We start from the raw sequence: 15,431 nt of genomic DNA, 5'->3' as shown, positions 1-15,431 counted from the left end.
TCATCATGAGCACCAGCAACAGGGATTGCATGAGGGTGAGGATTCCTGTCCTTGCTATCCTGAACACAGCTTTGGGGTTTTAGAGGTGGAGAAAACATGTCTTTGTCAGTTTACTCTTCTTTTCAGTCTGCAGTTTGGAATGCAAGGTCTGCCTGTGTTCAGAGTGCACATAGATGTACTGCATCCCTCAGAAGTGCCTGCAGTTTGGGGGTAGTATGTTTGTATGTTCCCTTCTGGATAAATTTCCCTGCATATAGAAAACTGCATATAGCTAGATTTTCACTCTTTCCACTGACATGCAAGTTTTCCATGGACAGGACATTTTTGATGTAGGTGAACATTCAAACATAAATTTCTCTACATGCTGTCTGAAATGGTGCACATGTAGACCCAACTCTGAATCGCAACCCCTACAAGTGGTTTTAAGAACATATTGCTGCTTCTAGTACAAAGCTTGTGCTTTTTTAAAAAACTTTTTTTTTGTTCCATAACGTTATTTTTGTGAAACATTAAGAGAACTGGTAATACTTATGATGTCTTAGTAATTGTGTGCCACTTGTCAATCTATGTGCAGCTCCAGTTACAATTAAACCAAGATTTAAGCATCTTGCATCAAGATGATGGGTCATCCAAAAATAAAAGAGGAGTTCTTCCAAAGCATGCTACAAATGTGATGAGGTCTTGGCTTTTCCAGCACATAGGGGTAAGGCTTAATTGCAGCGGCTGAGAATCATTTTTGTTCTGAGAACTTCCGGTGGTATATTTTTAATTGCTTCACGAGGAAAGGGTTTTGGGGGGGGTGGGGGCATAACTGAAGTGTTTTAGTCCAACAGTTTTAATAAACTTACTCAAAATATATTGAATAGGGTTTTTTTATAGTTGAATCATGCCCAAATTTGGTAGGTGTCTATTAAATAACCTTGTGATCATCTTAAACACTGGAAGTATTTTTTGTTTTATTTCATTATGCCAAGGACATGTTTTATCATGTGCTCCCTTGATAAGTAGCCTTTTGTGGACTATATTTAAATCTTTATCAAAACACATCCTACGGGGATGAAAAATGTTCACAGTATTAATTCAAGGCTAGTTTGTGTGCAGAAGCAGAATTCTTTGAGCAGATTTTCTCATTAAATGCACTCCACACCCACAAAAGGGGCAATGTGCACAGTGGTCCTTGTTAGCTTAGGGCCATGTATGCATCCTGTGATGGCTATATGCATAATCAGCTTATTCATGACCTGAAAGATCACATAAGTGTTGTCATAGGTTTTCTGCTTCACACACGCGCGCACACATACACAGAATTCAGTCATTGGATTGTATGTTGTTGTTTCGTGTGTGTGTGGGGAGGTGTTACTTCATCTGTTATGTCCACAGTCAAGTAAAACTCAAGATCACATTTATTACTAAAGCAAAATTATATTGCCTGGATAGAAATTTGATTAGTTTCTTTAGCCTAAACAGATTGAGCAATATGCACAACAAGTTACTAGTGCTGGTGACTTCATGCAATGGAATTAAAATGAGTACAACTGTCTTCATAACCAAATATATTCTGTTGTGTTACCTTCTGAACAGTACTGTATGTAAGATTATAGGCTACTGAACAGAAAAAATATGGATCTCTATTAATTTTCTTTTATTAGAGTTTTTCAAGCAGCGACTAGATGATCTGTAGCAATTGATTTCCTGCATCACCAAAGGGTTGGATTGGTTAACATTTTAGATCCCTTCCAGCTCTATGATTCTAATTCTTAATAGTCCTTGATAAGCCATTAATGTTACTGTAATTAGGGATGGCTTCCTATTTTAATATGAGTTGGGTAGCTAATTTAGTCTGTTGCAGCAAAACAATTTGTTAGTCTTTAAAGTGCTACAAGATTCTTTGTTATTTAATACGAACTGGCATAATTTGCACTTCCCAAACTACTACATGAACTGGAACGTACCAATTATGCTTGAGTCTTTGTACTTTACTGAATTTTGCGGTGTAGTTTTCCAATTTAAAAATGCATTAAAAATGCATACATTCAGAGAAATTCTTACAAGAATTTTGTTTATTATAAATTGCCTAGACAACTTTGTGTTATGGGGTGGCATACAAATGTTGTAAATAGAATAAATACAATAGGGGAAATGCATACAATAGGAGAAATGGGTACAAGAATGTGTACGAATTTTCATGCTAATTTTTTACCAAAATATTTGCAAATTGTTGCGGAAACTGGACAGAACAAACTTGTGCTTCAAAATGTCTAAAAGCTATAAAAGGCACATCCTTCCAACCCTAACTATAAAAGGTAAATTATACCTAGGTGATTCATGTACTTTGCTTCTGGTATAGTGTTTAATAGATAATTTTAGTGACACCACAACATAATTCACTTTTTCTCAATTAAACATGGTTAATGATGAAATACTTCTATTTTTTAAAAAATCTGATTGTTGTAGTAAAAAATAATTTAGCAGCCAGCTTGGATATCATTTAAATGTTTTGTGACCTTGAAGCCTTTTATGGGTTCACTTGGTTTTTTTTGTGATCTCCCCTGGGGGCCCATATATTGGACTGTGCCTGTGCAGAGCTAGATTTGGAACATTATAGTGTTTCCCCCTTTTTCCAGAAGGGAGGTTTGTATATTATTGCCTTTGGAAGAATATACTCTTGAGAGATTATTTTCTACTTCTGCACTAAGCATTTTAATGATCTTCAGCTTATATATTGCTGCTAATTACTATGCATCTGATTGAAAATGTTATCTCTTCCATTCCTGAAACAAAAGCTGAAACAACATACTGAACCAGCATGTTGGTAATTAGAATGTATTCAATTTGGATTATAAAAGAGAAATAGTGTGCAATCCTATGCATGCCTACTCAGAAGTAGGCTTCCAAGTAAGTGTGTATAGGATTGCAGCCTGAAAGTGTTCACCAAGTTATCAACCTTATTCTGCAACTGCTGTCCACTGGTAAATGTTTCAGTATTAAGATTCCATATTAAGTGGGAATGGCAATAAAATGTTGTAATGCATCCCTGCTCCCTACTAAGAGGGTGTCTTGAGCAGGATTCCAGCCAGCCGTTCTTTCCTCCAGGATGCTATAAACTCTGAGAGGCTCAAGCAGGTCAATCCCTCCTCCCTCCCCAGTTTTCTGTTTTTCTTTCCCAAGCAACACTCAGTGGCTTCTGAACATACTCAGTCTGCATTGATTTGTTTTTTTTTAAATTATTTTCTTATAATTTGCAAATATATACAAATATGTAGGAAGTGACACCTCATTTATGGATGGCCCTATTCCACTTCAAAACTGATAGGCACTTCATTATCCAAGTTTCCTAATAGTATATATGGTACACACATTTACTAATATGATTCATATAATATATTGTATCACTGCTAAATGCAGCGTAAAAGCACTTTAAATAGTTTGCACTGTTAGATTTGTGATGCAGCATAAGTTATAGAAGCATAACTTATACAAATGTGCTAGTGGCATATTTTATGAATACATAGAACAAATTTATTAAAGTTTTTTTACCTTGTTAAAAACAATTACACCCAACTGTTGCCGATAAGCAAATCCAAAAGAGGATACATGGTAGGAGACACCAAGATACTATTTGTTTCCAATTTTAACACCATTTTTTAAAAAATAGATGGGTCAAAATTTGAAGATAACTTTTTATTGAAAAATAGAATAAAGCTGGAAAAAGTGATAAAAATGTTAGATTACATCCTGAAGTACATCATTTATCCAGTAGAAGCTGAAAAAGCATGGAAGTATTCTCATGAAAGAGTTACCTCAAATACCAGGGGACAAAATTTAATGATATAATTAAATTAGCACTGGGAAATTAAAACCAGGAGAAATCATATTAAAACATGAAGAATTCCTGAGAAGGGAGTATAGTATAGAAATAAAATAAATAATATTTTTTCTTCTTGTCTGTAGCATCCATATCCAACAGAGGATGAGAAAAAACAGATAGCAGCACAAACAAATCTTACATTACTCCAGGTTAACAACTGGTAAGAAAAATGAATACATCATTACTTGGATGTAGTACAGTATTTCACCTCTATAAAAAGGCCACAGCTAATCCTGTAAACACTCAGGATTAGTTTACAGACTTTTGCTGTGGTCTTCCGTGCAAAGCAAAAAAATGGATATGATTTTTCCATGACAAGTCTTTTTGCTGTACAGTCTGTGTTCTATGTGGGCCAACAGTAGACATGAAGGGAGCTGAATGGATAATTAACATTGCTAGCTGCAACCTTGTAGGGATCCTCTGCTTGCTCTAATACAATCTTGTGACTGCAGAACATGACTATTAAGCAAAAATCAAATGGTCTCTCATCTTCCCCTATCCCCAACCCCGAACATGGGAAAGGAATAAATGTGACAGTGGTTAGATATACATTGATGATGCAGCACCTTGAAACAAACAGTTACTACCATGAATAGCATGCTGTTGACACTTTGCAGGGGGCAAAGTTGCTCAAATTTTCACGTGTATGGCTTCTGCGAATTCATAATTCATTAAGGAAAAAGTAAATTCCTCTAGGAGGAAGTGTGGTGCATCCTCACGCATGTGTATACACACAATGACCTTGTTTAGGTGTCATGTTTAGCGTGTCATGTGAATCATGACTTCTTCTTTGTGCTCTCTGTGCATCACACATATAGGCTCTGCGCCTGTGCAGAGCCTCAGTTTGGGAACATTCAATTTCTTAGAATTTTTTGCGGGAACCCCTTCCACACCATCCCCCAGTACACATGTCCACAGGGGTTACCGCCAATCCCCTCAGTTCTTTTTCGACCGCCATTGTGCGAGCCTCGTTGGGAACTTAGTCGGTTGGACTGTGTTCGTTCTTCTGTAGCGATGTTTAGCTGAGAGTTTTTTCTTCTTTCTATTCCTCCTACTATTGTTCTTCATTCTTTCAGTTATCATTTTCATTTCTTTCCCTAATTGACCCTTCTTCAGTATTCGGGTATCGCTAGAGGTGCATGGCCTTTAAAGGGCCTTTTCACAGATGCGTTGAGAAGGGCAAATTCCCTGTGAAACAATTCAAACAATGGCGACTACGTAACCATGGGTTAAACATGCCCACTAACCATTTGCTGAAAAAGGGTTAGCGGCCAAACCATGGTTTAATTTGTTGTCTGAACTTGCACACACAGAGGAGATACTCACATATATATTCCAAAACAGTTAAAGACTGAAATGAAATGTAACAAAGCTCCTGGTCTGAGTTCATCTCAATTATTTTGACTGACTTAGTAGTGATGTTTGTTGTTTGATAGCAGAGAGGTGAATTGTGAAACACTGGAGGATTGAAACAGTTTGGAATGAGCCATGTTTAGAATTTACTCTAGAACATAAATTGCAGTGATTGACAGCTTATTTGGGGAAGGAGGAGCTAAAGTGCAGACCTGTAGTTCTGTGGCTGCAGAAACAGGATGAAGGAATAAACTGAAGAGAAGGGAAAATGAATTGAGAAGTGATTAAAAATACTTATGGCTTATCTTTAAAGAGCCATAGAATCTCACTATTTCTTCTGAAATTAAATAATCTTTGTCCTTGTCCAGTTGTTATTGTTTTTGTTTATTAGTATAGAAATAGTAATGTTTATGGGTGTGTTCATAAGATTTAATTTGGCTATGTTTAGGTTTATTAATGCTAGAAGGCGAATTCTCCAGCCAATGTTGGATTCCAGCTGTTCTGAAACTCCAAAAACAAAGAAGAAAACAGCTCAAAACCGACCTGTTCAAAGGTTCTGGCCAGACTCCATTGCATCAGGAGTAACTCAGCATCAATCAAATGAACTTACCATGTCAGATGGTGAGCGGATTCCTCTCTTACCTGTTTTGAATATTAAAAAGCTGCTTTATTTGCTCTTTGCTGATTGAGGGAACCTCTTGAGCCAATCAGACAATTTTGCAAACAGTTTGTACAATCCCTCCACACAAGCACCATTGAATTAATGGATTAACATTGCAACCATTCCTCATGGATTGATACAAAAGTAAGGGAGGACTTGCATGTCCCAAATGTGTTTTTTTCCATCTGGTTAAGCATCTTACCTACATACAAACACATGTCTGTAGAGGTTCAGTGGGATTAATGTGTCTATGTCTAGTACACACTTACAGCCTGATCCTATGTTCAAAATGAAGTATTGCAGCCTTAAAGATAATCAGTTTGGGGTTTGCTTTTCATTCTCAGTCCAATTTTACCTGTGAAAATCCTAATTTAGGATGATCATGTTCTATGGACAGTAGAATCATAGAATAGTAGAGTTGGAAGGGACCGATAAGGCTATGAAATCCAACCCCCCTTCTCAATGCAGGAATCCACATTAAAGCATCCCTGACAGAGGGTTCTCCAGCTGCCTCTTGAATGCCTTTAGTGTGGGAGAACCCACGACCTCCCTAGGTAATTGGTTCCATTGTCGTACTGCTCTAACAGTCAGGAAGTTTTTTCTGATGTCCAGCCGGACAGTGATGTCATTCCGCAAACTTGAATAGCACTAGCAGAGCTCCGCTGAATCTTTCCATTGTGCAGCTGGTTGTGCATTACACTTGTGCAACAGGTTGTACAAGCACAATGCACAACCAGTTGCACAATGGACTCTCCTCTTGTGCATAGTTCGAAACCTAGTTTCTGCTGACATAATTTCATTTGTGTTAATGGAATAACATATTTGGATACTGCCCAAGATTTTAAAAAATCAGAGTTCTTATTTAGGTAAAAATTGACTAAAACAGAATGAACACGTTGACACACATACCTCTCTCATACACATACATACAGACACACAGATACACATAATTACTTGAAGGGGATAAGATAATTCAAATGGCATTTGCAGCTTTAGTTCACTTCCATTTTTAGATTCTAAAATAATTATTTTCAATCTAAAATAATTCAAATTATTTTAAAATGAATTAAGAATGCAAACCTAGCGGATTGATGCTTTTTAGACGGAAGGCTCCAAGTTCAGAGCCCTCTGTCTATCCTAAGTCTGGACAGGCGAGGCGGAAGTAATGACAGAAGCGTTTTCACCTCCTGTTCCTGCTTTTTAACATTTTTAGCATGTCAGGTCTCTCAGTTCATCTAGAAGCCCTATCTCTCAGGTAGATACAGAGGATCCCGTTGCCCTTCCCCAGCCCATTGTGCACCCCATTGCTCCCTGCTCAACTGTATTCAAAGGTCATTGTTGCAAGGTGCCTCAGAGTTTTCTGCAGCAGCTGTAAAGGGGTGAGTGGGAAATCTTCACCATCCTATGGTCCCTTGGATGCCCTCCCAGGGATCATAGGATTGCTCTCTAAATAGATTTTTCAAAACAGGAATGATGGGATAAAAAAATCTAATTGTTCCCATTGAACTTGTGTTTTTCCTCCCATTTCCAGGAGCCGTTGTAACAATTACTGCTCCGGTCAACATGAATGTAGACAGTCTTCAATCTCTTTCATCTGATGGTACTACTTTAGCTGTTCAGCAAGTCATGATGGCAGGGCAAAGCGAAGATGAATCTGTGGACAGCACTGAAGATGACGGAGCAGACCTTTCGACTACAAACATCAGTGGGCTGGTCTTGGATAATAGTGATTCTCTGCAATAGGAAGCAAGAGAATCTGGCCTAAATGTTTAGGAAAAACAATGAACTGACTGACTTTTTATAGTTTGCACAGCAAACATTTTACACAAGTTTTATTTCTAATATGTTTTATATGTAGATATAGAAGAGTGCACTTTTTGTATTTCATAGTAAGCTTAAAGAGTGTCTTTGCAGGTGCAGCAACTTCTTTCAAATGTGTTGTTTTTTATTTTAATTTGAAAATCTAGTAATTTAAGAAATAAAAACCGCACATCATCACCCCATTATTTTCTTAGGGTAACTTTCTCACTCACAAAATTGATCTCAGAATGGGGATGATGGAGCTGCAGCCATCGAGAAAGATGGTAGATGCCAGTCAGGTGAGTTAAGTTTATATCTGCACGGATTTAAACATATCGCCACCACACAATCACCATCTTACTCAGTGTTTGCTGTTCTATAACATAAAATCTGCTGCAATTTTGTGATATAGGAAATTGCCCTGGTGGGAGAATTGAAAGTACTTCTGTCTCCTTGAGAGTTATGCAGTTTCAACTAGTCCTGTCATTTTAAGATTACTCTTGGTGGTTTAACAATGTTAATGTAAAGCATGTCAAACTAGTGTATGGGATTTGTTTATGAAGTTAGCCATGTAGATTTGAAAGATGCTTCTGCACCTTAAAAAAAAAATTCTGCCAGACTGTGGGCAACAAAACACACAAAAGGGAGTGGAGTTGTTTGATTCAGTAACGAATGTATGGCATTTAAAATAAGCTTAATTTCTCATAGAGTTGTTAGGTGGAAACCTCTAAATTCCTGCTGTACCTTTTAAATTTGTCAGTGACGCAGCCACCGCAGCTTCTCTATAATGCTTTTCCTGCTCATCATTTCATCTACTTACCCTGTAGCAGACTTGAAATCCTACTTGCAACAGATGGGAATGAGGCAAAGGGTTGGGAGGGTGCAATGAGGAGGGCAAAAGAAGCCATAGCTGTCTCTCTTCTCTGAATAAAATAATAAATTTAAAGGTACAGAGGAGATTTCTGGATTGCAACTTAGCAGCTCTACATCATTTGCTATAAAACACTTATTTTTACCTTTATCAGGATTATTGGATTAAAAATATTTTTATAAATTATCTAAGAATTGAGATGATGACTGTATTGAGCATGAGAAAAAATGTTTAGTACTTCTTTTTGGAAGGTTATGAAAACAGTCCAAATTGAATAAACATGCCTATGCTATATTCTGTGGATCTCTGCTATCCCATAGTGGAACAGGTATAGTGACATAAAAAGGATTCACTGCTTAATGGGTTGCTAGGTATTATTAAACATTGATTTATGACATGTGAATTAACATACAACTTACATTTCAGTCCATATTGAAACTTGTTTCTCAAGAGATTTGATGACTAGGTATTCAGGTGACTAAAACCCTGCAATTTTTCCTGTAATCAAGAGAAAAGCCTTCACATCAAGCCTCCGAAGTGGGGCTAATCCCTCCTCTCATATAATTGCATATCAAATGTTTGTGGAATTTGTAGCCATAATTCAAGATAAGAACAAGATAAAAACACCTTCAAAAATAGTGATGATAAATTGGTCTTAGTCATGACTACCATTAGTGGGGGGGGGGGTTCTTCTCTTCTCCACTCATCTTGAGATTGCTTATAGGTCTTTATAGAACATCTGGAAGTTGGCATTTTCCTTGTTTGCTTTAGATAATGTTCCTTGGAAGCTTTGTAGCACATCGGCCCTTGTTATTACAGAAGCTAGGAGATAGTCTTCATTAATGAAGTCCAGATTCAACCTGATCTGAGTGTGATAAATTAGCTTTGATATAAATTCTGATTCAAGGCTATATTAGACCCAACCCCCCCTGCCCCAGGTAATTCTAAATGATAAAGGTTTCTTTTAAGAGCCTAATCATGTGGTTTCTTTAAAATCCTAATTTTCTACATGAATTGCTGAATGAGGTCTTTACACCAGCATTATTTTCTCCTAGGGAGACACAGCATGGGTGAGGAGACATCACAAGGTTTGAGATGTTATGGCAGCCACATGGAGCTTCTACTGTGGAAGTGTTCTTCAGTATCACTGATGTTACTGGTAATGTTCAAATTGGCACACAGCCAAAGTGCAAGCCCTCTTGTCATATGACAGGAACAATCCTGATTGCCAAATAAACTAGACAGCAGATAGAAGTAGACAAGAGTGAGATCATCTGCGTAGTCTTTTTAAAAAAATATGGAGAAACCTTGATTTTCCCTGCCTTAGAGCACTAATAAATACAAAGCAAGGGTCCAGCTGAGGGTTGACAATCTTACAGTGCTTCTAGACAGGGTTCTTAGTACAAGCAATCAGAAGGCATTGTGCAGCAATTCAGTCTTTTTCCCATTATTGGGTTTTCAATGGAGGGGGAAAAGAAGTGGGAAAATGGGAAGGCTATGAGTAGAAGAATACAATGTTTGGACTCCCCATATGTCCCCTGAATCAATCAGAATAATGGTGCCAGCCTTAAAAGACCAGATTGACACTGCACTGACTCATAGCTGTGTAAAAGTTAAGCTAACCCGTAATTTCTCTTGTGCTTCCAGAATTTTTCCAAAAGGAGTGAATATGTAAAAAGAGGTTTACAAGAGGTTTGTCTGAGAAAACAGTAGAAGGCAGCAAATTTAAAGGATTAATCAGGTCTTAGTAAAAACCACAAAATTAAAACAACACTACTGAAATGCAGTGAAAATTTGTGTATCTGAACACACTATAGCCCCTTTAATGTCAGTGGTGGTTTTTTCATTTGAGTTCAGTGGGATTTCACTTAAAGCCACTAAGCCTTTTCTGACTTAAAAAAACCAACTTGATAAAACAGCAAGAACTCAGGTTTACTTTTTCTTAAACAGTCACATTTTCAGTTGTATTTGCAGATTTTTGCCTTCTCTCCCAGATATTAGAAAGTAAGGTGGGGCGTGGAGAAGCAATCAAAGACAATATTTTCTCATCCTTTCTAATATGAAAACCTACCAACCTCAGATGCTTATAATTTAAAAATAATATAACTAGGATTTCTGAAATATGGAAAACTTGGGGCAAAGGAATACTTATGTAGTTATGGCAGTGTTGCCATTTTGAGTCCAGACCATGTGGATATTTTGGTTGCAGCTCACCACCTGGATCTCTACATTTTTACCAAACCATCACAACCCTTCCACTACTTTTATTTGCAAGTTGTGGGGAAGGATTAAAATCACGTGTGAACAGTTCATTGTATAAAGCAGTTTCCATGTGGCTTAAGTTTATATAGGTGATTTTGAAATATTAATTGGCCAAATGTGGTTGAATTCCACATAGAGAAACTTTATTTGTAAGATTCTTGATCAAAAGGAAATTAAATGGCTCTTCATTAATTTCTTAATGTCTGAAATACATTTTTCATGTTATATCCGTTTGTACATGTTGGTTCTTACAGCCCTGGTTAACAAATCTAGTGTGTGAACTATCGTAGCCATTGACCTTCCAAACAAGTTAGAATGTGAGCTTTGGAGTGCACTTGCTAGCATAGACCTAATAAAATTCTGTAGATCATAGGAAGGCAAAATGATTCAACATTAGGAATCCATGAGTAGGATTTGGGGAGGAGAGGGTCATATTTGATGTAATCTGCAACTTTCCAATCCTGTGCTGAACAGGGCCTTCCTCCCACAAAAGCAACAAGGAATGTCAAATTCCTGGTATACCTGGAACAGAGAGGTTGCATGACTACTGTGGATTTTCTGTTTATGCAGATGCTTTGCCATTTCTTGCTGAGGTTGTTTGTAGTTGGTTGGAACAGTTGCAACAGCACCCAGCCAGAAATATGGGTGGTGTGAGCTTTTAGCTTCTGCCTAGGTCAGAGGTGGATGTTTTTGGACTCTTAGTTCCCATCAGCCACCGCCAGCATGGCCAGTGGTCAAGGATGCTGGGGGTTGTAGTCCAAGAACATCTGGGGGACCATAGGTTCCCCACTCTGGCCTACACCTTTTTAAACTGCTTTTCTTAGCCATAGGTGGTATTGGAAAACACAGCAGCAGGGTTATGAGTTTTCTGTCCAAATTATGGTATGGTGGGCATCTATAGATAAGTAACTATTTATACTGCTGTCCAGTAAATAAGCCACACAAGAACGGGGAAAATCAACAAAAAAGAACATGCATCCTGGGAATGCTATAAAAGCAACTTCACTTAATTCAAATTCTTCAAAGCTCAGTAGCTGTACACATGTATAAGCTGTTGAATTCTGTTTTGTCTTTATTTGGTGATGTTTTAGACACCATTCCATTGGCCAAAAATCAGTTCAAATAACAGAAGAGTGAACTAAAACCACTGACCAGAAAAATTATCTTGCGCAGTCCTCTTAGAACTAAATGGAAATAACACAGGAGGACACTGCATTGTGTCCTAAGGAATCATTTTCAAGTATTGCATTACATGGATGGGTACAATTTCCTTTGTTGTACTTTACAATGTTCTTCATTGTCTTGGTGCTATTATTTCCATTTCATGTATGTAATAGTCATGGATTCACACAAAACATAATGAAGAATAATAACTGTGGATGTGCAGAACTAGTTGTGCATCCATTCTACTATTGCTGTGCAAAAATGGAATGGCAGGAGGCTTGAGATGTCTTTGTGGCATAGAACTATAGCCTAACCATGTATGGTCAGAAAGAAAGTCACTCTTGGGGGGAAAAATACAGAGATGGTAGCCAGAATGAAAGATGGTGTGTGATGTCTGAGACAATTGTGGGAAGGCTAGTACCCCTTTAATGATACCCTAGCTTGACAAACCCAGAAGTGGAGCACCAATCAGGGACAGGATTCATGACAAGGTGCAGACTGCACCATCTAATCATGATTTGTTCAAGTACATAAATCTGGTAGAGGCATGTGTTCCACAGCCATTTCTGAATACTTACATGCTTTATTTAATATTCGTCTTTGAAACACTTGGTAGAATTTTATTGGTATTGCGTTACAGATTAAACCAGATTATGTTTACCAAACTCAAGTCACATTTTTCCTAGGCTTGTTTAACATTTTGAAGTGGTTTTTGTTCCCATGAAAACTGGAAAGAGCCCTTTGTATGGCTCCAGTCCATGCTTATTTCAACTCTTTGGAGTTGTGGCCCTTATTTTAATAAATTTAATTTTGCTGCTGCTGCTGCTGCTGCAAGTGCTTTGCACCAGAGATGTAAGTGTCTGCGGTGGCAGCTGAATGTAAAGTTAAGTAAAACTCCGATTGCTTCTGAAGTATTGATTGTTGTGTAAAGAAATGTATGTTGGGCCTTCAGATCCATAGGCTATAGTATGAATGATAATTGATTTTATCTGTGGAAGAAGACAATGTAGTCCCTAATGGAAAAGATACAGTATCATCTCCTGTTTAGGTACTTACAATTTATTAGTATAGCTCTGTATTTTGGAAAAGACAGAATTAACCTGCATTCCTTTGTGCTGGGAAATATTTGATCTTTACTGACAATCTTTGAAATCTAAACTCTGATAAATTTAGTTGTTCTGTATGTCCTTTAATGGGATCTTTGGGAAATAATTGACAGAGCATGGTAGAATTCATCAGTGTGTTTTTATATGAAACCTCTGAACTTGTGTTTAGAAGTAAAATTTCAAATTGCTTTCATTAAGGCCCTCTGTATTGGTTACATTCACTCTTTCCCTGTTTTCAATGCACCGTATCATTTTTGTTTGTTTTCAAATTAATGACCGTGAATCAGTTTTGTTTTAAAAGGCGCCACACCATAATTCAAGGCATAGGAGCAAAAATGTGAAACTCTGACTGGCTTTGAAACACTGTATTTTTAATTGTACAGAAGTATAATGGAAGACTATGCAATTGATCAATTCAAAAAAAAAATTTCTTTGTTCTGAAATAAAATTGACAGGGATATCAAATTTTTGCAAGTGGCCTTTAGAGAACTTCTTTCAAAGGCCACTGAGAAGATACCACCTCACTGCCATCATTCTGGTTTAGTATCTGTTATATATAACAAAACTTACCATTTAATAGATAAACTGCAGTTGTTCTCCAGGGGGGCTGTCTTCTTCTCAGCACCGAGTTGGTATTGCTGATGCAGGGAGGCAGGGCAGGCTTTCTGACAGCCATTAAGGCTGCCAGGCCTGCCCCCTGCCCTCTGCCTGGGTGGACAGCGACCAATCATGGGTCACCATCTGCCTGGCCATGTCTTCGTTGCTATACTAGCTTTGCTCCAGAGAAAACAGTCAGTGTAAGTCCCCGACTTTTTTTCTCCGCAGCTTCTCCAGTAAGCCCCATGCACCCACCCCAGGGCTTCCATTGCATTTAGACAGCCCACATGCCCTCTGCCACAGGTTTCTTCATTCAGTGTTGGGAAGCTTTCCTTAGTGGGATCCAAAATGCTACTTTAGGGATGCCCTAGGGTGGTTCTCCCTCCCCACACCTTTCTTCCTCTTCTTCTTCGGACAGCAGACCACCTGCATGCAAAACTACTTTCCCCTGAGCTGGCATCCAATTACATGACCATGAAGCGCTGCTTGTCCTCTCAGGAACCCTTTTGGCTTCCTTCGTTCTTTGTGGCTCTTTACATTGTTCTCTTGGACTTCTGGCTCTTCCGAATGGTTTCATGGCTATTAACTCATCTTGAATTTCAATACCTTTGATCTTAACATCTTGCATTTTAGTTCATGTGAACAGAAGTGAGACAGAGGAAGTACCTGCTTTCTCTGCCATTAATAGGCATGGAAGACTACTCAGCTGGTTTCACAGTTATAAGGCAGAAAATGATGATTGGAGTGAAAAGTAGTTTAAAAGCCCAAACAAGTTTGTGAATTCCAGTTGAGGCAGATGGCAAATTATCAGTGCATATGGTTTTGGCACGATGACTGTATTTTGTCCTTTAGTCACTACTACACAAACCTGGAAATCTTTTCTCCCTGCTCCCCCTTCAACTCATCTCTTCATGAAAAATGAAGATAATTTCATTGTACTCCTGGGTTAATAGGCCTTGATCACTAGGTTTCCTTAGCAGCCTTAGTGAAATTCTTTGCATATTGCTTTCAATGAAACTCCCATTTAATTCAATGAAATTTCCTCCCAGGCAGTTGTGTATTGGATTAAAGTTCTGACAACTGCAGAATTGCAGCTCTTGAACAGAATGGCAGCATCTGTGCAGATAGAGCACTGATGTCAAAATGAGAGATCCACGGAGATCCAAACAGAGACTCCCTCCTTTTTAATTGTATTTCTGTGTCATAGGTGGCATAATTATAACTTGTGAACCAGCCACAGTTGATTTTTTTCACAGCAGATTTTGACAATGAATACTTAAAGACAATCAATCCAAATAGGCAAATCCAATCCGTACTGAAAACAGGTGGAAAGGGGAAGGACATTCTAATCTAGCTCTCTATCAATCCTATCAGATCAGCCTTGCCCAACCTGGCATCCTCCAGATGTGTGGGGGATGATGAGAGTTGTAGTACAACACATCTGGGGGGCATCAGGTTGGGGAAGGTTGCATCAGAGCATCCCCATGAATTCACCTTGTTAGCTCTGAAGCAGAGAGCATATGCAGCAGCCTTTAGACAAGGGTCTATAATCAACACATGCCTAATCTACACCAAGCAGGATATTTTGGTAAGAAAGCAGTATATGGTCTGTGTCCATGGGCCTCAACAGTTGTCAGGGCACTTCAATACCGCTATAAAGCAGAAGTGTGGCTCTGTCTTTTATATACCGCTTTCATCGTGCAATATCCTGCTTGGTGTAGATTAGGGCATGCAGTTGCTTCTCCGTGG

The 15,431-nt window shown here is 38.3% G+C and overlaps 1 protein-coding gene across 5 annotated transcripts in view; it reads left to right on the top strand.

Annotated features, from left to right (window-relative positions):
* PKNOX1 (PBX/knotted 1 homeobox 1) overlaps positions 1-9,014 on the top strand; it is a 28,392-nt gene extending 19,378 nt beyond the window's left edge. For 3 of the 5 annotated variants that reach the window (XM_063126579.1, XM_063126581.1, XM_063126578.1), the window contains 4 exons: positions 575-703; positions 3,952-4,028; positions 5,670-5,842; positions 7,414-9,013. In XM_063126579.1, coding sequence (XP_062982649.1) covers positions 575-703; positions 3,952-4,028; positions 5,670-5,842; positions 7,414-7,625 — 591 coding nt within the window. In that variant the 3' untranslated portion in view covers positions 7,626-9,013. Of the gene's footprint in view, positions 1-574; positions 704-3,951; positions 4,029-5,669; positions 5,843-7,413 lie in introns of all 5 variants that reach the window. The other 2 variants (XM_063126582.1, XM_063126580.1) reach the window with 1 other exon arrangement.
* Positions 9,015-15,431: the final 6,417 nt, after the last annotated feature.

This window comes from Elgaria multicarinata, chromosome 5 (assembly GCF_023053635.1).
Source record: "Elgaria multicarinata webbii isolate HBS135686 ecotype San Diego chromosome 5, rElgMul1.1.pri, whole genome shotgun sequence".
Classification (NCBI taxonomy): domain Eukaryota; kingdom Metazoa; phylum Chordata; class Lepidosauria; order Squamata; family Anguidae; genus Elgaria; species Elgaria multicarinata.
This window is presented reverse-complemented; position numbering and strand designations above follow the sequence as displayed.